This window comes from Mastigoproctus giganteus, chromosome 4 (assembly GCF_048544385.1).
Source record: "Mastigoproctus giganteus isolate SK-2022 chromosome 4, ASM4854438v1, whole genome shotgun sequence".
Classification (NCBI taxonomy): domain Eukaryota; kingdom Metazoa; phylum Arthropoda; class Arachnida; order Uropygi; family Thelyphonidae; genus Mastigoproctus; species Mastigoproctus giganteus.
The window spans coordinates 141,322,588-141,347,587 of NC_143578.1; the positions used below are offsets into that span (position 1 = coordinate 141,322,588).

The 25,000-nt window shown below is 38.5% G+C and overlaps 1 protein-coding gene across 2 annotated transcripts in view; it reads left to right on the forward strand.

Moving 5' to 3' along the window:
* The window catches only part of LOC150087101 (tRNA (guanine-N(7)-)-methyltransferase), a 249,410-nt gene that overhangs the window by 159,465 nt on the left and 64,945 nt on the right, over nucleotides 1-25,000 (forward strand). Inside the window, exon 5 of one of the 2 annotated variants that reach the window (XM_090372957.1) lies at nucleotides 9,770-9,871. The exons of the other annotated variant lie outside the window; for it this stretch is intronic. Within the exon in view, the coding sequence (XP_090229083.1) occupies nucleotides 9,770-9,871 (102 nt within the window). The remainder of the gene's footprint in view (nucleotides 1-9,769; nucleotides 9,872-25,000) is intronic. 2 annotated transcript variants of the gene reach the window in all.

Consider the following 25,000-nt stretch of genomic DNA (forward strand, 5'->3'; position numbering starts at 1 on the left):
AGGTGATTATTCCCTTGTATAAGGCAATGGTTAGGCCACATCTTGAGTACTGTATACAGGTCTGGAGGCCTCATTTCAAGAAGGATGTAGAGCTGCTGGAACGGGTACAGAGAAGGGTAACAAGATTAGTAAATGGAACAAAGGGTTGCTCTTACGAAGAAAGGCTTAAGTTTTGCAAATTACAGAGTCTGGAGACTAGGCACTGGCGAGGTGATCTGATAGAGGTGTATAAGGCTTTGAATGGTTTGAGCATGCTCAATGCCAATGGGATTCTTCATCTTTCTCAGAATAATCACCTCAGAGGGCATAAATTCAAATTGAGGAAGGACGGATGTCGGATAGATGTGTGGAAATTTGCCTTTGGCCAGCGGGTGGTTGGTTGGTGGAACCGACTTCCATCACTTGTTGTTGAAGTTGATAGCCTAAACAAATTTAAAGCTCAACTAGACAGGTATTTCGAACGAACGGAGGGGTGAAATGGGAGAGGGTTTTTTTTTTTTTTCTTTTTGGCTGATGCTGAATAAGCTTGCTTTCTTGCATCATATGCCTCTACTAATGCTAATGCTAAAGCATAGCTGCCATTTTTCTGACCATTCTGACCTTTTTTCTGACCATATAGGAAATACGTTGTGCAAAAAGGATAGGTGGAATAGGACCATTGTGTGTCTGCCAGGGGCCAAAGTCGATGACGTGCAGATATCATCATTTAAGGGCTGAGAAGTAGCAATTAAAGTTTAACATTGAGTTAACAATTAATCCAAAGTACTGCGTATGGGTAGCAGTAATCCAAGAGAAACGGAACAACTGTGTGGTACTACACTCAGGGAAGTAGAGAATGAAAAAGACCTGGGAGTAATTGTGCAGTCAGATATGAAGTTCTCTGAACAGTGCAGATGGCCTACCAGAGCAGGTCATAGAGTCTTGTCAATGATATATAGAAATTTTGCTAGCAGAGACAAAGAGGTGATTATCCCCTTGTATAAGGCAATAGGCAGGCCACACCTTGAGTACTGCATTCATGTCTGGACCCCTCATTTTATGAAGGATATAGAGTTGCAAAGAAGGCAAAAAGATTGGTGAAAGGAACAAAGGCATGTTCTTACCAAGAATGGTTTAAGTTCTGCAAGTTGCAGCATCTGGAGGCTAGGCACGTGCGAGTTGAACTGATTGAGGTGTATCCCATCACCAATGAGCTTGAGCAAGCTCAATGGTGATGGGATACTTCTGCTTGCTCAGTTTTAGAACCTGATGGTCATAGGTTCAAACTGAGGAATGGCAGTTTTAGAATAGATGACGGAAGTTTGCCTTTAGCCAGCAGGTAGTTGATCGATGGAACAAACTTCCATCGGTTGTTGCGGAAGTTGATGGCTTAAAAAAATTTAAGGATGAACTAGAGAAACATTTGGAGTGACCGGATGGGTGAAATGGGAAGTTTTTTTTTTTTTGTCTGATGCTGTATAAGCTTGCTTTCATTCATCATATGCCTCACCTGTTGTGAGTTAGGGTTAAATTTGAGAGTGTCTGTTAATTTTGCCCAGACATGATAGGAGAACCTTGCCAGTCAATTCAGCTCTAGAGAGATTGTGGAAGGCTCATGGGGTAGCATTTTTCTCAGCATGGTCTGTGCTTGTTAGTGGGAGCGACTACTTTTACAGGGATGGGATACACTTGAATAGAAAGGGTGCAAGAATATTTGCTGATGCTATCGAGGCAATGTTAGGTGAGTCAGTAAACTGTCAGCTTGGGGAGATTCACAGACTAATAGATTAGCAGTCGCCGCATGCAGAGATTGAAGTGTTTCTTGCAATTGGAATGAGCCGGAGCCTGGAAAGCAAGGTTGTGGGGATTTCAAGGACTGATGGGAGTTATCATGAAACAAGTAAATACATGGGCTGTGTTAGGATAACTCTGAGTAAGAACAGGTGCATGTATACTTGCATGTGCCCCGGTGCTAGGAGTGTAGTAAATAAATTGATGAATTTGAATGGCTGGTCAGGACATCAAAGGCGGATATTGTTGGGATATCTGAGACGTGATGTCACACAGATATAAGGTATGCAGAATTGGAATTTGGTGAGTACAATGTGTGCAGAAAGGATAGGCAGCATAGGAAAGGAGGAGGGGTTATGCTGTTTGTTAAGAAACACAAAATCTGAGGACGTGCATTCAGTTTACATGTGTGGTCAGTGCAATATTGAGTCAGTTTGCTGTGACATATGCACTGGAAAGCAAAACTGAGAGTAGGAGTGATAAAGACCTAATGACTGATGAGTACAATGAACAGTTGTACAGAGAAATAGAGTGGGCCAGTAAATCAGATTGTCTTATATTGGGGGATTTTTAACTTCCTAAATATTGACTGGAACTTGTGGGTTGGTTATCTGCACACTAGCAGGACTTTTCTGGATTTATTGGATGATTGTTTTCTACAGCAACACATTCAAGAGGCAACCAGAGGGAGTAATACTGTTGATCTGATTATCAGCAGTGATTATTCATCTATTAAGAATCTGCAGATAAAGGAACCACGAGGTGGCAGTGGTCACAGTGTACAGATGTGGGATTTACTCAAAGATTTAACTATCATCAGGAGTAAAGGAAAGGATTTTTGCTTTCGCAGAAGTGATTAGAGTGGTCTCAGACAGTTTTTAAATTCTATCATCAGTAACATCATTAGTGAGGCCAACTAATGATGTTACCAACAGCAAATTCTAAATGGGAAGCATTCAAGGAATTAATGTATTAGTAGAAGTAGTAGTAATAGAGGCATGTGTTGCAAGAAAGCAAGTGTAGCATCAGCCAAAAAAAAAAAAAAAAAAAAAAACAATTTAACTCATCCATTTCCTCTAAACGCTTGTCCAATTCTTCTTTGAATTTAATTTATTTAAGCTATCAACTTCCACATTGAGAGATGGAAGTTCGTTCCAGCAATTAAACCAGCCGCTGGCAAAAGACAAATTTCCACACATCAAATATACAACTGTCTGTCCTCAATTTGAATTTATGCCTCCTCAGGTTCGTAATTTGATCAAGTGGAAGAAGAATACCATCAGAATTCAGTGTGTTCAACCCATTCAAGGCCTTATACACCTCAATCGGATCACTTTGCAGGTGCTTAGTCTCCAGCTGCTGCAATTTGCAGAACTTAAGCCTTTCTAGGTAAGAGGACCCCTTCGTTCCCTCACTAATCTTGTTCCCTTCTCTGTACATGCTCAAGCAACTCTTTACATTATTCCTAAAATGAGGCCTCCAGACCTGTATGCAGTACTCAAGGTGTCGCCTGACTGCCTTATACAAAAGGATAATCACCTCCTTTTCCCTGCTAGCAAAATTCCTATATCATTGTCAATACCCAATGACCTGCTCTGGCAGCCTGTCTGCATTGCTCAGAAAACTTCATATCTGACTGCACAATCACTCCCAGGGCCTTTTCTTTTTCTACCACCCTAAGTGTAGTCCCACGTAGTTAGTACGTTTCTCTGGGGTTACTTCTACCCATATGCAGTACTTTGCATTTGTCAAACTTCAGTTGCCACTTCTCACACCATCTGCAAAACTCAAATTTTCTAGATCCTGTTGCAGTAGCACACAGTCATTACTGTCATTAACAACCTTCCCAACCTTTGTATCATCTGCAAACTTTGACTCTAAGCCTAATATACCTTCATCAATATCATTGATAAATATACAAAACAACAGTGGGCCCAACACTGAACTCTGTGGGACTCCACTATTAATAGTATTCCACGAAAAGCAGCGTCTATTCATTACTACTCTCTGTCTTCTCCCACTCAACCACCCTTTTATCTATTTTAGCAACTTACCCTTAATAGCATTCTGCTCTCTAATTTGTACAGTAACCTTTCATGCACAACTCTGTCAAAAGCTCTCCTGAAATCCAAGTACAGGCAGTTTACGAGTTTTATTTTTTAAATGTCAACAAAATCGAAAATATGAAGATTAATTACAAAAAATGAATGCTGAACATTCATAAATACCGAATTTCAAACCACGCTCGTAACTATACGATACAGTGTACCCCGCTTTACGATATTAATCCATTCCAGAGACACCATTGTATTGTAAAAATATTGTAATGTGAATCCAATACACATTGCTTTTTTTTTTTTTTTTTTTTTTACCTCAGAAGTTGAAATTTTCACTATATAACTCTCTAAAAGGTGGTTTTTATAGTGTAAATTGTATTAGTTACCAATTCAAATCAATCATTATATGCACTACACTTTCATTGTTATATGTTCTGTTATAAGAACCAATTTTGAACGGCACCTTCCGGTTTGTTGGGCTTTTCTGTTACTGCAAGCAATTATAAACTCCATGTTATTTTGCATTTGCAAAAATACCGATAGCTGGAATTGTGTGGTTTTTAAATGTTATTATGGTGAAACGTGTTTCCCCTTTACTGAAATCTTCAATCGTATAAAAATCATGAGGAAATTTTCAGAATCTTCTCTTCATTCCTTTTTTTTAATCATCGTAAACTTGTTACTCTGCACAAATCGTGTTTGTGTGTTCCGTTAAAAAATGCTCATGCATGCTATTGAAATTTATAAAGAAAAGAGAAGATTATCTTGAAAACAAATGCCTCTTCAAGCATTTATTAAGAGGACAATTCATTGTGCAACAAACTGAGTGCCGAGTCAATAATGAATGATTAACGAGTGTGCATTTAGTCGATGATGATGAAGAATAAACATTCTTTTCAACATTTCTAAGTCATTATAATTTGCTTGATTTTACAGGCAATGTTTTCATTTCTTTGGATTAATCAATTATTGTTTAAACAAACTAATTAGCTAACTAATTTCATTGTTGAAAACATAACCCCTATTTTTAACTTTATGTATATGGGAAATAAATTCCCACTTTACGAGCGTGCGTGCTAGGAACAGATTAACTCGTTGGTCCTTGAGGTTGTCACAGACATTCTCTCAGATATGCCAGACAAGCTGTACTTGCTACCTGGGAGTCTAAAACGCTGATGGAACTGATATTCGGGTGACACTCAAACCAAGTGGACCCAATATCGGCAAAGTCCAGACGGTCTGTGACAGACAAATCCTCTGCTTGCACCTTCACGATGGTGGGACTGTTAGTAATCCTGGGTATAACCTCCATGCACAAGTACATGGCAGGTGAACACCCAGGTGTGAACCTGGGTGGTGTAAGCAGGGGTCGAGTTGTGGCACACACACACCACATGGAGGAATGCTGCCCCTGTATGTTATTAGGCAGTATTAGGTTGTAGATGACTCTCATCAACCTGTGCAATACCACCACTTTGCTTATTGGAGGCTTGAAGTGGTGGAACTCATGTTTAGTCTCTAGAGCTAAGTTCCGGTCAATCCTTCCCTATCTCTTCCATCATGCAGTATGATTGATGACTTTTGAGGTAATGATGAACATCGTGGCGAGATCCATTATTCCTTACATTTCGAGGGTACAGCTCTAAAACGGTGTTCACAGGCTGGCCGCTAGCTAGTACACCGGACCGAACTTATGCTTAGGAGGCTTCTGGAATTCAGAGTGCACAACAGCAAAAACGGCACAAAACAAAGCCTGGGGGATATTCCGCCAGTATCCCACGACCAATAATCTAATATAATTTAAACGTGCACGTGCAAAAGCACGTTATATCCAATGTCAGAGCCAAAGGAAATCTTGGATCCGTTTTACATCATCCATAACCCAGACTGCCAACTCAAAAGTAGTCTGGGACAAGATCCGGAAAATGAAGGGAAAATACCCACCGTGTCACCTATTAATTTTGTTTAACAGAATTTTTCTTAATAAACAATTTCCAGATTCCTGGTGGAAAGCAGTCGTTCTTGCTTTCCCAAAACCAGGAAAGGATCCTAGAAATCCAAGTAACTATCGTTCTATTGCTCTGACAAGCTGTTCGTGCAAGGTCCTGGAAAGAATGGTTAATGCCCGCCCTGTGTGGTATTTGGAAACAAATAGTCTGCTTTCCAGGACAGTGTGGCTTCCGAAGAGACTGAACCACTTTGGATCATTTAATCCGACTTGAAACATACATTCGTGACTCTTTTATTAAATCCAAGCATCTGGTAGCAGTTTTCTCTTATATTGAAAAAGCGTACAACACAGCCTGGAGATTTGGAATATTAAAAGACCTCTACAACTTTGGTCTTAGGGGTAACCTCCCTATCTTTATTAAAAACTTCCTTTCAAATCGCCATTTTCAAGTCCGTTTAGGATCCACTCTCTCGAGAGAGTTTTGTCAAGAGGAGGGAGTCCCACAAGGGTCCGTTCTAAGTGTCATGCTTTTTGCAATCAAAATAAACTATCGCAGAACAACTTCCTCCCACGATAAACAATGCCCTCTATGTTGACGACTTTACTATATTTTGTCATTCATGCAATATGAGGGTCATTGAAAGGCAACTGCAGAAAAACCATTGATCACCTTACATCTTGGTCATTGGCTAATGGGTTCAGATTTTCATCACAGAAGACTTTGTGTACACTTCTGTCGCAAACATAATCTTCATCCTGAACCAGATTTAAGGCTTGGACAAAACAACATCCCAGTCGTAGCAGAAGTCAAATTCCTTGGACTTATTTTCGACAGAAAGCTGACATTTCTTCAACATATTCGTCAGCTTAGGACAAGGTGTGTTAAAGGGCTTAACGTCCTTCGTGCCCTTTCGTCAGCTTCACGGGGCGCAGATCGGTCTACCCTTCTTCTCTATCGAGCCCTTGTCTGTTCTAAACTCGATTATGGGTCCCAGGTATATGGATCTGCTAGAGATAGCGTACTTCATACCATCATCAGGCCATTCGGACAGCCACAGGAGCATTTCGCACATCTCCAGTCCAAAGCCTTTACGTTGAAGCAAATGAACCATCCCTATCTCTTCGACATAAGCAGTTGTCTTTACATTACACCTTTAAATTGAAAGCCCTGCCTGATCATCCCACGTGGGCATCAGTTTTTGAGCCACATTGGGAAAATCTCTATAACACCCGTCGGACTGCCAACAGACCTTTTGATATTAGGATCCAAGGGCTGTTAAATGAACTAAACATGACGGTAGACAACGTTGCCCAGTCACCAAGGCAACTCCTTCCACCCTGGTATGCACATCTGCCAACGTGTGACTTCTCCCTTAAGATCATGGAGAACGCTAGTATGTCGCCGGCCGTCTACCAACAACTCTTTGCATCACATAGGGAGCAGTACTCTGATTTTCTGCCAGTCTATACAGATGGCTCAAAGTCAGAATCTTATTTGGGATCTGCTGTCGTATTTCCTCACAAGACATTATCATTTAAGATCCCACAAGAAACTAGCATTTATACTGCAGAGTTGCATGCAATTGAAATAGCCCTTGAGTTCATTATAAATAGCGATTACCAAAAGTACATGATTTACTGTGATTCATTGAGCGTGTTACAGGTTCTAGTATCGATGAGGTGCAACTCTCATCTGGTCCCGCCCCAGATCCGGCAGATGCTTTGTTCTGCTGTTGAACCAGAATTTGACATTTGCTTCTGCTGGATCACAAGCCACATTGGGATCTGGGGAAATGAATTGGCTGATGCTGCTGCCAAATCAGCCATTTCCCTGGATAATCAATGCCTGTCAGTCTCCTATACAGACTACAGGCAAATAATACGCTCTAAATTATGTTCCCAATGGCAAGACTCTTGGCACGAACAGACCGCAAATAAACTACATCATATTAAGCCTGTTATCATGGAATGGCAGTCCAGTCTACACAGGGTCCGAAAAGAGGAAGTTGTTCTTGTTTGGCTGTGCATAGGTCATGGCCATCTAACACACTCCTTTTTGCTGAGGGCAGATGGCCCACCTATGTGTGAGATGTGTAACGTTATTTTAACTGTTTCTCACGTTTTTATCGAATGCCCTGTCTTTAGACAATCTTTTTTTTAGAACTTTTAATAATCTGGCTGAACCATTTACATTCAGTCAGATTTTAGGTGACAGAGACAACATGTCTGACGTTTTTAACTTTTTACACTCGATCAATTTATACACAAAGATTTAAGTTTATATTTTATACCTTTAACCATAGTGTCATATTTACCTTTTTGATACCAATATTAATACCAATATTTTTGTATGTTTTATTTTTGATTTGGCACATTATGGCCACAGCTGCCAATGCGCCATTAAAAACCAAACCAAACCTTGGGTAACTACTGATTTTTTTTAAAGAATGGATTCTAAATTGTTTTGTGCCAACTGTGGAAAAGTATTTAAAGTGGAAAAATCTAGATTTCAAAGTTTTATTACTATTGGATAACACTCCAGGCCATCCAAAAGGTTTAAATCATCCAACCGTTGAAGTAATGTTCCTACCACCTAATACAACTTCTTAATTCAGCCATTATATCAAGGCATTATATCTATCTCTAAAACTCATTACATCAGAAAATCATTACAAAGTATTTTGGAAAAAATAGATTCCAAATCTATTGAAGTGATGGAGGCATGGAAACAGTTTTTAAATTGTGACTGTATTGGAATCATAGCTTTATCGCTCAAAGAAGTAAAACTGTCAACACCAAATGCGTGTTTTGGAAAAATGTATGGCCAGAGTCAGTTCATTACATAAATATGGTCGAATTGGCAGAAAATGCAATTGTGCGATAGTAGAACTTGCTACGTCGGTAGGAGGGAAAGGTTTTGATGATATGATTAATAAAGACGTTCACGAATTATTGGTAGAAAAAGAGGCCGGCGAAGTGGATTTGATGGAAATGGCATCGGAGGTAAGCCAATTCAATTCAGGGATGGTAGCGCAGTTGAAAGTTCCAAATTTCACACTATAAAAAGCATAAACCTAGCTGAGCAATTAGAATCTTATTTTTTGAATGCAGATTCTTCTACTGAAAGGAGCACAAAGTTCAAAAGGGGGCTTCAAATATGTTTAGCTCCATACCAAGAAATTTACAAATATCTATCAAGCAAAAGCAAACAAACCCAGATTACTGATTTTTTAAAGCGAGCAGAAGGTAGACGAAATCTAGATGCTGCAGAGCAAAGTTCAGAAGGTGAAGATATTCTGCAACAGAGAAAAGTTCAGAAGGTGAAGATATTCTGCGACAGAGAAAAGTTCAGAAGGTGAAGATATTCTGCAACAGAGAAAATGTTCTCGTTTGATTGTTCTTAGCAGCAACGAAGAGGAAGAAAATTAAATGAACATACATTATCTGACATATATGACACATCACAGTTTGTAAGGTAAAACATTTGTTCAGTTATTACTATTTAAGTTATTACTATTATAAAAATAATGGTGCATTTTTGTTAGCTTTGGAGCATAATTCCCCTTTTTGTACTGGTTCTTCGTCCCATATAACATAGTTTTGCACTACACAAGATTTTGTAGGAACCAAATTACTGTTTTATATGAGGGTTATCGGTAATTCTGTTAAACTTACCATACAAAGTAACATATTGAAATTATCATATAAGTTTAAGTGATATGTTTAATTGAATATCGCTTAAGCCTTGCATTAAATTATCACATTTACGTCTTATATAAGAGACATTCTGTGTATTAAATGTATATCACAAAATTTCCTTTAAATCTCCATAATAATGATTCAGTTAGAGTGATATCTTTAATGATTAACTGCATAATATTGTACTATATTTTTGTACAGGTATTAAGGAAGGAATTTGCATTCTGTCTGGTAATCAAATTACCTTGTCTTATTTATATTATGATATAAATTACAACTTTCTTTATTATAGGGAATGTTGTATACTGTTACTGATGTCAGAGATCTTCATGAATGGATGATAAAACATCTTACTGAACACCCTTTATTTGAAAGAATACTTAATGAAGATTTAGTAAGTCATTAATTTTCACAAAAAATAACTTGACTAAAGTGGATAGAAAACTGTTAAATGCTTTTTATACATAATTATTTTTTTAAATTGTAAGTTTTCGAAACTTACAGTTAAAAATGGCCATAAGTAGATATTTCTGTGAGATTTTTTTCCCATTCAATAATATTCAAAACATATTTAACATTCAAAACTTACTTAACAAGTACAGGTCACTGTTGAAAAAAAGCTGTGAATTAGGGTTGAATTTGAAAGTGTCTACAATTCTGCCCTGACATGATAGGAGGGAGTATATGATGAGATCCTTGTTGATCAATTTGGCCCTGGAAAGATTGTGCAAGGCTCAAGGGGCAGAATTTTTTTCAGCCTGGTCTGTACTTGTTAACAGGAGAGACTGCTTCTACAGGGATGGGATACACTTAAATAGAAAGGGTGCAAGAATATTTAACTGCCTCAATAGCATCAACAAATATTCTTGTTGGAAAATTGCTAGCTTGGGGGGGGGGGATACAAAAGACTAATAGATTAACATTAGCCACTGGCAGAGGTGAAAGTGATTCTTGCACTGCTTCTATTGGAATGAGCAGCAGCCTGGGAAACAAGATGCAGGGTATTTCAGAGACTGCTGGGAGTCATTGCAGTACAAGTAAGTACATAGGTTGTGTTAGGGTAGCTAAGAATAGGAACAGGTGCATGTATACTTGTGTATACACCAATGCTAGGAGTTTGGTATATAAATTTGATGAATTTGAGGTATTGCTCAATACATCAAAAGCAGATATTGTTGGGATATCAGAGACGTGGTGTCACACAGAAATAACACATGAAAGACTGCTGAACAAATTGGAGCAGTGTGGCTTTGGAGGCAAATTGCTGCTATGGATAAAGGGATGGTTTATTGGGAGAAGACTTAAGAATTGTTGTTTTCTGTATTTATAAATGATAATGATGATGGTATATCAAGCTTAATAGCCGATCGGGCTAGCCGAGTGGGTAAAGTACCTGCCCGGTAACCCAAAGGTTGCGGGTTCGATTCCCGCCTCGGGCTTGGATCAAAGTACTGCAAAAACCTTGGGAGGTGCAATATGGCCACAGAAGCCGATGTGCCAACAACTACCAAATCAAAAAAAAAAAAAAAAAAAAAAAAATCAAGCTTAATGTCCAAGTTTGCAGACGATACGAAGGTTGTCAGGGTTGTTAAGGACACTAATGATAGTACACTGCCGCAACAGGATCTAGAAAAGTTGAGCAGATGGGCTGAGAAGTGGCAAATGAAGTTTAACATTGACAAATGTAAAGTACTACATATGGGAAGCAGTAACCCCAGAGTGATGTATTAACTCTGTGGTACTACACTGGCAGTGGTAGAGAACGAAAAGGACCTGGGGGTAATTGTGCAGGCAGATATGAAGTTTTCTGAGCAGTGCAGATGGTCTGCAAGAGTAGATCATGGTGTCTTGTCAGTGATATACATGAATTTTTCTAGAAGGGATAAGTAGGTGATTATCCCCCTGTAGAAGGCAGTGGTCAGGCGACGCCTTGACTACTGTATACAGGTCTGGAGGCCTCATTTTAAGAAGGATGTAGAGCTGTTGGAATGAGTACAGAGAACGGCAACAAGATTAGTGAATGGAACAAAGGGTTGCTCTTACGAAGAAAGGCTTAGGTTTTGCAAATTACAGTGTCTGGAGACTAGGCACCTGCGAGGTGATCTGATAGAGGTGTATAAAGCCTTGAATGGTTTGAGCATGCTCAATGCTGATGGGATACTTCCTCTTGCTCAGAATAATCGCCTGAGAGGGCATAAATTCAAATTGAGGAAAGACAGATGTAGCATAGCTACAGCTATAACAACAGATGTTGAAGTTTGCCTTTAGCCAGCGGGTAGTTGGTTGGTGGAACAGACTTCCATCCCTTGTTGTGGAAGTTGATAGCCTAAATAAATTTAAGGCTGAGCTGGTCAGGTATTTGGAATGAACGGAGGGGAGAAATGGGATCTGTTTTTTTTTGCTGATGCTGCATAAGCTTGCTTTCTTGCATCATATGCCTCTACTAATGCTAAGATTACAACACAAAGATCTATGAAATTATCTTATTTTTCTAGAAAATTTTTGGAAATTGTGTATCCTTTCTAGTTCTATGGGAAGTTTATCTTTCTTTCAGTTGTATTTTCAGATGTGGACTTAAGACGTAAATTAAATGGGCTGAGAGCAACATCAACCGAATAACAAGCCTAACAAGTTCATGATGTCATCATCATCAGCCATTTTCAATCCACTGCAGGATGAAGGCCTCTCCAGCAACTTTCCAGTTCCTTCTGTTTTAAGCACTGGCCATCCATTTACTACACACAACTCATGAATTTCATCTATCCATCTCCGCCTTTGTCTTCCAGGTTTTCTCTTAGCTCTTCTTGTGTACCATTCTGTTATTTTCTTAGTCCATCTGTCATCATGTCTTCAAGCTATGTGTCCTGCCCAGGACCATTTTAGTTTTGATAAGAATGTCCTTTACTTGAGTTTGCTGCCTAATCCATGTGTTTCTCTTCTTATCTATCAGTCTGATTCCCAATATAATTTGTTCCATTCTTCGCTGTGTAGTTCTCAGCTTCTCTTCCATTCTTTTGGTGAGTGCCCAAGTTTCTCTTCCATAAGTCATGGTGGGAGTATACTTTGGTTCATTATTTTACGTTTCAGACAAACTGGGATATTGCTCTTCAGTATGTGACTATATTTCCTGAATGCTATTCATCCAAAATTTATTCTTCTCTTGACTTCCAGCCATTTATCATTATTACAGCTAATAACTTGTCCCAGATAAGTATATGACTCCACCTTTTCAATTACTGCTCCTTCAATCATTATTTTCCTTTCTATGGCATACTTGTTCATCATTACTTTTGTTTTAGCCATATTCATCTTTAGTCCAAAATCCTTACTAACTGTGTATAACTGATTAAGATTTTCCTCCAATTCTTTGGGATCGTGGCTTATGACCATAATGTTATCTGTGAATTGGAAATGGTTTAGGTACTCTCTGTTCACATTGGCTCCTTTCTGCGACCAGTCTGATCTTCTGAAAGCTTCCTCAAGGGCAGCAGTAAACAGCTTCGGAGATATTGTGTCTCCTTGACGAACTCCTTTCTCAATTTTAAATTTCCTACTGTCTTTGTCTAGTCTAATAAAGGAGGTAGCATTCTCATATATTTTCTTCAAAATCACAATATGTGGGGTATCTATGCCTTGTCTTTCCAGTGCCCAAAACATTGCCTTATGCTGTATGGAGTCAAATGCCTTTTCATAATCCACAAATGCCAGGCATAATGGTGTTTTATATTCATTTGCTTTCTCCATTAGCTGTGATATTACGTGAAGGTGATCCATAGTTGAGAATCCTGTCCTAAAGCCAGCTTGCTCTTTCGGTTGATTCTCATCAAGTATTCTTTCTAATCTGTTAGTAATTACCCTTGTAAACAACTTGTAGATGTGGGATAACAAGCTAATTGGTCTATAATTTCCAATTTATCTCCTTTCTTAAGCAGCAAAACTATGATTGCATTATTGCACTGCTTAGGCGTCACACCTTTTCTAATGCACTTTTTGAAGTGCCCTGCCAGTTTTTGTTGTTACGTCTCTTCCTCCCAATTTTGACAACTCTACAGTAACTTCATCTTCCCCTGGGGCCTTCTGATTCTTCATTTTCTTCAATGCATGTTCTACCTCATCAGGAAGAATATTGGGTATGTCGTATGTGTTGCTAATTTGCAATCTATCTTCCCCAATGCTGGCATCATTCCCTCGCTCCTTGTATAATTCTCTATAGTAGTCTTCTGCTATTTGAATTATGCCTTCTCTGCTGTTTATAAGTACACCATCGCTATTCTTCAGTTTCAGTATAATTTGTCTTTCTGTATTACTGCCTATGGCTGCTGATTTAAATTCTTTGTTTTCCCTTAATGCTTGTTCTACTTTTCTTGTGTTAAATCTTCTTATGTCCTCTCTGAGTCTCTTTCTAATGGCTTTGCATAACTCAGTATACTGAATTTTTTCCTTGTCAGTGTTTATCTTGCTCTTCATTTTTCGCCTTCGGTTCATCATAACAAGTGTTTCTTGACTAATTTATTCTTCTTTGGATTTCTTCTTCCCTATAGTTTTCTTGGGCTTTATCACGTTCAGAAAGTTGTAATATTCCTCTTCGATATCTTGGTCCTGAGCAGTCTGCAGAAGCTCAAACTTGTTCTTAAGTTCCAGTACATAGTGCTTTTTCTCCTCTTCTGTTATCTCCAAGACCTTTGTACTATTTACTCGAGTCAGTTTTTTTCCTTTCTTTTCCTACATCTATATCAAGTGTACATCTTACCATTCTGTGATCACTTCCAACATTTACCTTATTCAGGACGGTAACATCATTCACAATATATCTTCTGTTAGTGAGGATGAAGTCGATTTCATTTGTTGTTAATCCATTTGGACTCTTCCATGTCCACTTTCTGTTCACCCTTTTCTTGAAAAAAGTGTTCATTACTGACAATCCTTGAGATTCTGCAAATTCCATGTCTTTCGGCTCTTTCATTTCTTTCAACAATTCCAAAATTTCCTATAGTTCCCCTTTCTGCGCTGTTTTGTCTTTTTTGAACCTTAGCATTGAAGTCCCCCATAATAATAGTGTAGTGGGTTTTCTGCTCATCTAGAAGGTTCTCAGTTTCAGTGTACATTTCTTCAACCTCTTCATCATCATGGCTCGATGTTGGTGCATAAATCATTATAACCTTTAGCTTGTACTTCTTAGAAATCTTGAGTATTAGTGTTGACACCCTTGGTGATATACTTTTGAATTCCAAAATTTTGTTTTTTAAATCTTTATGGACCAGAAACCCAACTCCACCTTCACCTTCACCCTTTCACTGTTTCCATTGGTGTACAGCAGATTTCCACTTGATAAACTTATAAATGGTTCACTTCTTCTTCTTCTTGTTTCAGCCAAACCGATAATATTCCAATTCACATTTTCTAATTCCTTTTCCAGCTCTAATATAGCTCTAATATGATAGGTGGAACAGGACCAGGTTATGTCTGCCAGGGGCAAAGGTTGATGACGTTGTAGAGCGAATATCATCTTTTAAGGGCACAAAAGGTGATATAGTTGTACACGTTGGCACTAATAATATTAAGAGTAGGAGACCGGCAGAATTACTTAACAAGTACAGGTCACTGTTGAACAAAAGCCGAGAATTAGGGTTGAATTTGAAAGCACCTGCAATTCTGCCCAGACACGATAGGAGGGAGTATATGATGAGAGCCGATCAATTCGGCCCTGGAAAGATTGTGCAAGGCTCAAGGGGTAGAATTTTTTTCAGCCTGGACTCTACTTGTTAACAGGAGAGATTGCTTCTACAGGGATGGGATACACTTAAATAGAAAGGGTGCAAGAATATTTGCTGATGCTATCGAGGCAGTGTTAGGTGGGTCTTAAAACTGCTAGCTTGGGGGGGAGACAAAGACCAATAGATTGACAGTAGCCACTGGCAGAGGTGAAAGAGATTCTTGCACTGCTTCTATTAGAATGAGCAGAAGCCTGAAAAACAAGATGCATGGTATTTCAGAGACTGCTGGGAGCCATTGCGGTACAAATAAACACATGGGTTGTGTTAGGGTAGCTAAGAATAGAAACAGGTGCAGGTATACTTGCATGTACACCAATGCTAGGAGTTTAGTAAATAAATTTGATGAATTTGAGGTATTGCTCAAAACATCAAAGGCAGATATTGTTGGGATAACAGAGACGTGGTGTCACACAGATATAAGGGATGCAGAACTGCAATTTGGGGAGTACAACGTCTACAGAAAGGATAGACAGGATAGGAAGGGGGGAGGGGTTATGCTATTAGTTAAGAAACACATAAAAACCAAGGAAGTGAAGCCAGTCGACATCGCTGGACAGTGCAGTGCAGAGTCAGTTTGGTATGACATAAGCATTGGGAGATCAAAATTGAGAGTAGGAGTGTGCTATAGGCCTAATGACTCTGATGAGTATAATAAGGAACTGTACAGGGAAATAGTGGGCCAGTAAATCAGAGAGTCTTATAATGGGAGATTTTAATTTCCCAGATATTGACTGGAATTTGGGGGCTGGTTACTCACACACTAGCAGGGCTTTTGTGGATTTATTGGATGATTGTTTTCTACATCAGCATGTTCAGGAGGCAACTAGAGGGAGTAATACTCTTGATTTGATTATCAGCAGTGATTCTTCATGCATTAAGAATCTGCAGATAAATGAACCACTAGGTGGCAGTGATCACAGTGTGCTGAAGTGGGATTTACTGAAAGAGGTAACTACCATTAGGGGTAAAGGGAAGGGTTATTGCTTCCGTAAAGGCGACTACGATGGACTGAGACAGTATTTAAATTCTATACAGTGGGACCAACTGATGATGTTACGAACAGCAAATTCAAAATGGGAAGCATTCAAAGAACGTATCTTGGAAGCTACTAGGCTTTACATACCAACTAAGAAATATTGTTCAAGGTTTAGGCCAAAATGGATGTCAGATGAACTAATGAGGCATATGGCAGAGAAGAAAAATGCATGGGATACTTACAAATTAACACATGACACAGAAGCCTATGATAGATACAAGTTGATATGCAACCAAGTTACAAAGGAGGTTAGGCAGGCGAAGGCAGATTACGAGAAATCCTTGGCAAGGGATGCAAAGAAAAACAGCAAAGAGTTCTTTACTTATGTAAACTCTAGAAGGAAGGGGATGAATCAGATTGGTCCACTTGATATTGATGGGTCAACTGTTGATGATCCTGCTCAGGTAGCTAACAAACTAAATGAATATTTTGCATCTTCATTCACACATGAGGAGTTATTCAGCAAGGGGAATGCCAGAGGTGTATTCAACTCTAGCAGTAAGCTACAGAATCTTGAAATAACTGGGAGTAAAGTGGAGGAGAAACTGTTGAAGATAAACATAAGAAAGGCACCCGTGGTGGATGGGATCTATCCAGTTATATTAAAGGAGGCAGCAAAGGAAGTAAGCAAACTCTTAGCCATAATTATGAGAGCTTCCTTGGACTTAGGGGAGGTACCCATAGACTGGAAATGTGCAAATGTGACCCCAATTCACAAAGGAGGATCAAAGGCTGACACAAGTAACTATAGACCTGTGAGCTTAACTTCTGTTCCAGGAAAATTAATGGAGCCACTGGTTAAAGAAGCACTGCAGGATCATTTAGACAAGACTTCAGTTATAGCTCAGACACAGCATGGTTTTGTTAAGGGGAAGTCTTGCCTGACCAACTTGATTGGATACTATGATGCAGTCACAAAAGAACTGGATGCAGGGAATAACTTTGATATTATATACTTGGATCTTAGAAAGGCTTTTGATACTGTTGCACATAGAAGACTGCTACACAAATTGGAGCAGTGTGACATTGGAGGCAAATTGCTGCTATGGATAAAGGGGTGGTTTAGTGGGAGAAGACAGAGAGTGGTAATCAATGGACACTGCTCATCGTGGACTAATGTTATTAGTGGAGTCCCTCAGGGCTCAGTGTTGGATCCATTATTGTTTTCTGTATTTATAAATGATATTGATGATGGTATATCAAGCTTAATGTCCAAGTTTGCAGATGATACAAAGGTTGGCAGGGTTGTCAAGGACACTACTGACACTACACTGCTGCAACAGGATCTGGAAAGGTTGAGCAGATGGGCTGAGAGGTGGCAAATGAAGTTTAACATTGACAAATGTAAAGTACTACACATGGGAAACAGCAACCCCAGAGCAACGTATCAACTCTGTGGTACTACACTGACAGTGGTAGAGAATGAAAGGGACTTGGGGGGGTGATTGTGCAGGCAGATATGAAGTTCTCTGACAGTGCAGACGGGCTGCAAGAGTAGCTCATGGAGTATTGTCAATGATATACAGGAATTTTTCCAGCAGGGATAAGGAGGTGATTATTCCCTTGTACAAGGCAATGGTCAGGCCACACCTAGAGTACTGTATACAGGTCTGGAGGCCTCATTTCAAGAAGGATGTAGAGCTGCTGGAACGAGTACAGAGAAGGGCAACAAGATTAGTGAATGGAACAAAGGGGTGCTCTTACGAAGAAAGGCTTAAGTTTTGCAAATTACAGTGTCTGGAGACTAGGCACCAGCGAGGTGATCTGATAGAGGTGTATAAAGCCTTGAATGGTTTAAGCATGCTCAGTGCTGATGGGATTCTTCCTCTAGCTCAGAAAAATCACCTGAGAGGGCATAAATTCAAATTGAGGAAAGACAGATGTAGGATAGACGTGCAGAAATTTGCCTTTAGCCAGCGGGTGGTTGGTTGGTGGAACAGACTTCCATCCCTTGTGGTGGAGGTTGATAGCCTAAATAAGTTTAAGGCTCAGCTGGACAGGTATTTTGAACGAACAGAGGGGTGAAGTGGAAGTGGGTTTTTTTTTGGCTGATGCTGCATAAGCTTGCTTTCTTGCATCAAATGCCTCTACTAATGCTAATGCTAATATCCTGATGTCATAAGTAGAGGCAACAACTTGAATTGTAACATTTTTACAAGTGACTTATGTTGAAATATTTTAGTACATTTCCATTTAAGGACACATTTCATACCCTTATAATTTAGTAATTAAAAAAATTTTTTTTCTATAAATAATTAATTTTCAACAAGCTCTATTATAAACTTGCAAATCTTTGTAAACATTTACCCTTTCTTTGCTAGTTAATACAGTCATTAATTTATAATAGAACTTTTAATTTTTATTAATGACAGATATACAAAAATGGAAATAGCCATGGGTGATTCCCAATGTTTTCCCTTGCATCATTTTTCTGATACTAATAACTAAAAACTTCAAACTAATTACCAGATCTACAAAATCACAATTTTTCAATGCACTTATTTAACACTAGAACTGCTGCAATGGTCAATTTTATCATTTGCCTATTTAAATTAATGCAGTTTTGCAACCCTTTTAACTACAGAAGTGTGAGTCCATGACATTTCCTAACTTTCCATTAACTTACTATATAATATTGGTGTAAATACACCACAGACAACTCTTAAACACCAATATTATATAGATAATGTATACTCTTAAAAATATGATGCCTAGTTGCACTTAATTTTACTTAACTTACTATGAACATGCACAATTGCAAATAAATGTGATCAAAATTATTTGTGAACACATTTTTCTTTTAAATTTTAGGTCTGTATCTAAAACCGCTAAAGCATTCCATTTGACTGTGTGTAAAATTTTGATAAAATTAGCTAATTTTTATGCAGTTAATCAAGTTTTTGCATTTATTTACTCTGTGACAAACATTTGTGAATCAAATCACCCTATGGTTTGTGCAAGAACATGCCCACTACTATATGCTGCTGCACTGTGCCATTTTAGTTTAGTCTGGGTGAAACTTTATAGATGGAATGGTATTTCAACAATTTCTGCAGTGCTAGTTAGATTGCGTTATTAAATGTGGCAATCTTGTGGTCTTACCCAAGAGCAGATTAAAAAATGTCCAGAGAAATGAAAGAGGGAAATGAAATGAAATTAATGAAAGAGGCAAGGAATCTAATAGTAGTGAAAACGATACTTCTGATCCTTGTAGACCAAGTGACTCTGTAGGTGATAATACGTGGCATCATAATTGCAAAACCTATATGTGTCTATCAGTGGACAGTGAATGTACTTCAAAATCTAGACACATTTGGAACATAATTCGTGATAACTCTGGGCCAAATCCGTATGCAAAATGAGGTGTGTGTGTATGGATTCTGTGGTAAGTGTATTTTGTTTATTTGTAGACAGACATTTCATTGATAAAATACATACAGAACTGCACTTATAATCAAAACATGAAAATAATTGAAGGAAAACATCACTCTACATTTTGAAAAAAATCACTGCTTCTGAATCATTTTCTAATGCTGATTTCAAAAATAACTTTTGTTTGTTCCATCACATCAAGTTTCTTTAAAAGTCACGAAAGAAAATTTAAATTTTCACAAATTTTTATTAATTTTGGCAGAGTTTGCGCTCTGACATTTAACAAAATACTACTCTTTCCAGCCTTTTATATTTAAATACGTGTTGAAACGATGTTAAAAAGGACAGTGTAGTAAAAAGTCTACTAAACACTCACCTCTCATTTTAAAAACTGATCTCCAATCGGTTAAAATTTCATTTTTTTGATTTTCTAGTATATTGTTCTAATTTACAGTCCCTCTTCAACATCCAGCAATAGTCAGCCATCATGTTGACATTCCACCTATCCTGGTAGCTAATCTCCATGTCTTTAATGTCCTGGTGAAATCTTGCTCTATTCTTCACTAAAACTTCCTAGATTTTCTGGGAAGTAGTCAGTGAAAAAAACTGTACCTTGAAACTCATGTTGCAACCCAGCTTCTTGAAGTTTGCCACAGCATATTTTCAACTATATTCTTGAAGTTTGGTTCCTCTTTGTTCCTTAAGAAGTTTTCAACCAACAGATATGAAGCTTGGTTCCTCTTTGTTCCTTAAGAAGTTTTCAACCAACAGATATGAAGCTAATCCATGCCTGTTTTTCTCATTTAATCATAATTCCTTCAAAATCTCAGTCACTCATCAGTTTGTGAATCTGAGGTTCAATAAAAATACCTTGTTTTAGCTTCTCTTGGGTGATTCATGGGAATTTAGTACAAAGGTAGTTGAAGCAGGGACCTCCCTGAAGTAAAGCTTTCACAAACTATTTATTGATATTGGTCAAAGTATCACTTGTATATACCTCAAGAGTTCTTGTTTGCTATTGCACCAGATCATATTAGCAAGGTGCTCTGAGGGCAGAAACGTTTCAAATGAGCTGGAAACAAGCTTAAATAACTTCAAGGGGTGTATGTCAGGGTAGTTAACTATACAAGAACAATGTCTTAATTGTTTATACAGTAATGTCAGAAGGTGTCGTCAATAAAATGAGTGAATTCGAACTGCTAGTTAGGACAGGTAATGCCGACATAATAGGGTTTACTGAAATGTGGTGCCACCTAGAAATCCAGGTGGGATACCATACTGAAACATGAGTTTCAGTGTGGTATGTACAACATATTTAGGAAGGATAAGGCAGATAGAAAGGGAGGTGGGGTCATGTAGGTTCTGCGAGGCAAAAGTGAAATGAATTACTCTGAAATTTTCACAGTTATAAATGATTATAGAAATAGGTGGCATAAATTCAAGTTATGGGGGAGAGGTTGTTTAGACTGGATTGCAGGAAGTTTTATTTTAGCCAACGACTTATAAATTACTGGAATAAATTACCTACATAGGTGGTTGAGGCTGACAGTTTGGGGAAATTCAAAAGTCAGCTATGGGAGAAGGGAAATGCATAGGTTGTCTATTTCATTTTCTTTTATTATTTATTAATTATTTAATTTTATTATTATTTTACTATTTTTTTTTTTTTTGTTTTTTTTTTTGGCTTGTGCAGCATAAGCCTTAGACTTCCTTGTGCCATATGACCATTTTCTTCTCTTAGAAAATCTAAGAGAAGAAAAATGCACGGGATCCATATAAATAAGCAGGTGACACAGAAGACTATGACAATACAAGCTGGTCTGTAATCAAGTCACAAAGGTGGTTAGGCAAGCAAAGGCAGATCACAAGAAATCTTTGGCAAAGGATGCAGAGAAAAATAACAAAGAATTCTTTACTCATATGAACTCTAGAAAGCAGGGGATAAATCAGGTTGGTCCACTTGATATTGATGGTTCAAACGTTGATGATCCTGCTCAGATCACTGACAAACTGAACCAGTATTTTGCATCTACATTCATACATGAGGAATTCTGTAGGGAATTGGAGAATAGAAGATTATTAAACTCTAACAGGGAGGTTAAGGATTTGGTAAGAACTGAGAGCAAAGTGGAGGAGAAATTGTTGAAGTTAAATATAAGAAAGGCACCTGGGATGGATGGGATCTATCCTGTTATAAACTAAGCAAACATTTAGCATAATTATGACAATATCCTTGGACTCAGGGGATGTGCAGATGTCCCAATTCACAAAGGTGGATCAAAGGATAACACGATTCATTACAAACCTGTTAGTTTAACTTCTGTTTCAGAGAAAATAATGGATTCACTAGTTAAAGAAGCACAGCATGGGTTTGTCAAGGGGTAGTATTGTCTGACCAATTTAATTGAATATTATGATATGGGCACAAAGGAACTGGATGCAAAAAATTATTTTGATATCATATACTTGGATCCGCAGCCAAGTGGTCAGGAACGGGAGTGTAGTAGCACATGCTCTTTGAGTAGACCGGGGTTCAAGGCCCTGACTACTAAATACGATCTGCCAACCCGCACTGAACCAGCATGGTAGATTATGGTCCATTTCCCTCAGCAATGAATTGTTGAGGAGGCTTCCATCCTGCAGTGGGTTGATAATGGCTGCAGTTTATCTTTACCTTTTGATACTGTTGCACATGGAAGACTATTACAAATTGGAGCAGTTTGGCATTAAGGCCAGTTTGCTGCTATGGATAAAGGGATGGTTGAGTGGGAGAAGAGGGAGAGAGAGTAGTAATCAATGGACACTGCTCTTCATGTGCAAATGGTTTTAGTGGAATCCACTAGGATTCCACTAATAACATTAAGTTCGCTGTTGGGCCCATTGTTGCTATGTATACTTATAAATGATATTGATGAAGGTATATCAGTCTTAATGTCCAAGTCTGCAGATAATACAAAGGTTGGCAGGGTTGTTAATGATCATAATGACAGTATGCTACTGCGACAGGATCTAGAAAAGTTGGGCAGATGGGCTGAGAAATGGCTAATGAAGTTTAACATTGACAAATGCAAAATACTGCATTTGTCAGTGTACTACAAAAAGAGCAGGCCATGGGGTTTGTCAATGATATACAGGAATTTTTCTAGTAGGGAAAAGGTGATTATCACTTTTTATAAGACAGTAGTCAAGATGTGCCTTGAGTACTGCTTACCTGTCTGGAGGCCTCTTTTTAGGAAGGATGTAGAATTGCGAGAATGAGTACAGAGAAAGGCAGCTAGATTGATGAGGGGGGAACGAAGGGGTGTTCTTACCAAGAAAGGCTAAGTTCTGCAAATTGCAGCACCTGGAGACTAGGCACCTGCGAGGTAATCTGTTTGAGGTGTATAAGGGCTTGAATGATTTGAGCAGGTTCAGTGCTGATGGGATTCTTCCTCTTGCTCAGATTACGAATCTTGGGGGGGGGGGGTACATAAATTCAAATTGAGGATAGTGAGTTGTAGAATAGATGTGTGGTAATGTGCCTTTAGCCAACGGGCAGGTGATTGTTGTAACAAACTTCCATTTGTCATGGAAGTTGATAAGCTTAAATAAATTCAAAGAAAAAGAACTGTATAAAGTTTTGGAGTGAATAGATGGGTGAAATGGGAATGGGTTTTTTTTTTTTTTTTTTTTTTTTGGCTGATGCTGTATCATGTAAGCTTGCTTTCTTGCGTCATATGCCTCTACTAATGTTAACACAGTTTGATGTGGAAAGAGGACAGTTTTGGGTTTAAACTATTTTTTTTGAAAGATTATGAACTATTCTTTGATCCAGGTCACAAACTGCCTCTCTTTGGCCATACCTTGATATCTCAGCGGTTACTCATTGCCCAACTGCCCCACTCATGCAAAACACAAGGCATTGGTGTAGTCAGACTGCTTTCCTAGTAACCTGCCTCACTTTAAAGATAGCACAGCCCAACCAACCAACCATGTTCAACACTCTCAATATTTGTGAGCAACTTCTTCAAGTTCTCATATGTTTCTTTCAAATGCATAGAATTTGCTACTGGAATTGACCCATATTTATGTTCATTACGAAGTACATAATGAACATAAATACCTTTGTACATACCTTTGAGACTCCTCTTTGATGAATCAATAAAAAGTATTTTAATGAACAAATAATTTCTAAATAGTTCATTATTTCATTAATATTCCTGCAAAAAACCATAGAATAATTATCAGAAAACTTGGGGACTAGTTCTCTTTCTCCATGTCTATATAATGAGAAAAACATCTCAATGTGCTAGCGGATTTTTTGGCTTAAGTCTAGAATGAAGGAGTTCTGCAGATTCCTTTGGTAAATTTAAATTTCTTACCAGATCACTGAATTCATGCTGCGAAAACAGTTAAGGGCTGGACTCAGCCTGAAGGCATGTAGATTGGTTTCATCTACACTCCTGGAGACGTGAAGATCAGTTTCTTTTTTAGAGGCTTCACTTTCAGCACCCTCTGCTATTACATTCTCAAATATAAGTGGACGGCATGGAATCGGCAGGTTATCTCCATGTGGGACTCATCTAATGGTAGATGGAATATTAGAATACATAATGCAGTTCTTACTCTTTGCACTGTATCCCTCTACATTAACTAAGAAAAGTAACAGTCATTACAGTGGTTTGCAGGCTCCTGCCAAATCGTGCGAATAACTAATGGTATATGCTTTTTGCCATTTTTCCACAATCTCAGTGCTTCAACACAGGTTAGCAAACTTTAGGTGGAGCCCATTGTTAGCATTAGTTCAGGCATATGATGCAAGAAAGTAAGCTTATACATCATCAGACAAAAAAAAAAAAAAAAAACTTTCCATTTGCCAATCCGGTCACTCCAAATGTTTGTCTAGTTCAGCCTTAAATTTATTTAAGCTGTCAACTTCCACAACAATAGACGGAAGTCTGTTCCAGCACTCAACTACCCCTGGCAAAAGACAAACTTTCACATGTCTATTCTATAACTGTGTTTCCAAAATTTGAATTTATGTCCCCTCAGGTTCTTAGTCTGAGCAAGCGGAAGTATCATGTCAGCATTGAGCCTGCTCAAACCATTCAAGGCCTTATAGACTTGCAGGTGACTAGTCTCCAGATGTTGCAACTTGCAGAATTTAACCCTTTCTTTGTAAGCACACCCCTTTGTTCCTCTCACCAGTGTTGTTGCCCTTCTCTGTACTTGTTCTAGCAAATCTACATCCTCTCTAAAATGAGGGCTCCAGACCTCTATGTAGTACAATTGGGAATACATTTGTACATCTCCTTCAAGGTGTGGCCGGACCAATACCCTTTACAAAGGGATAATCACCACC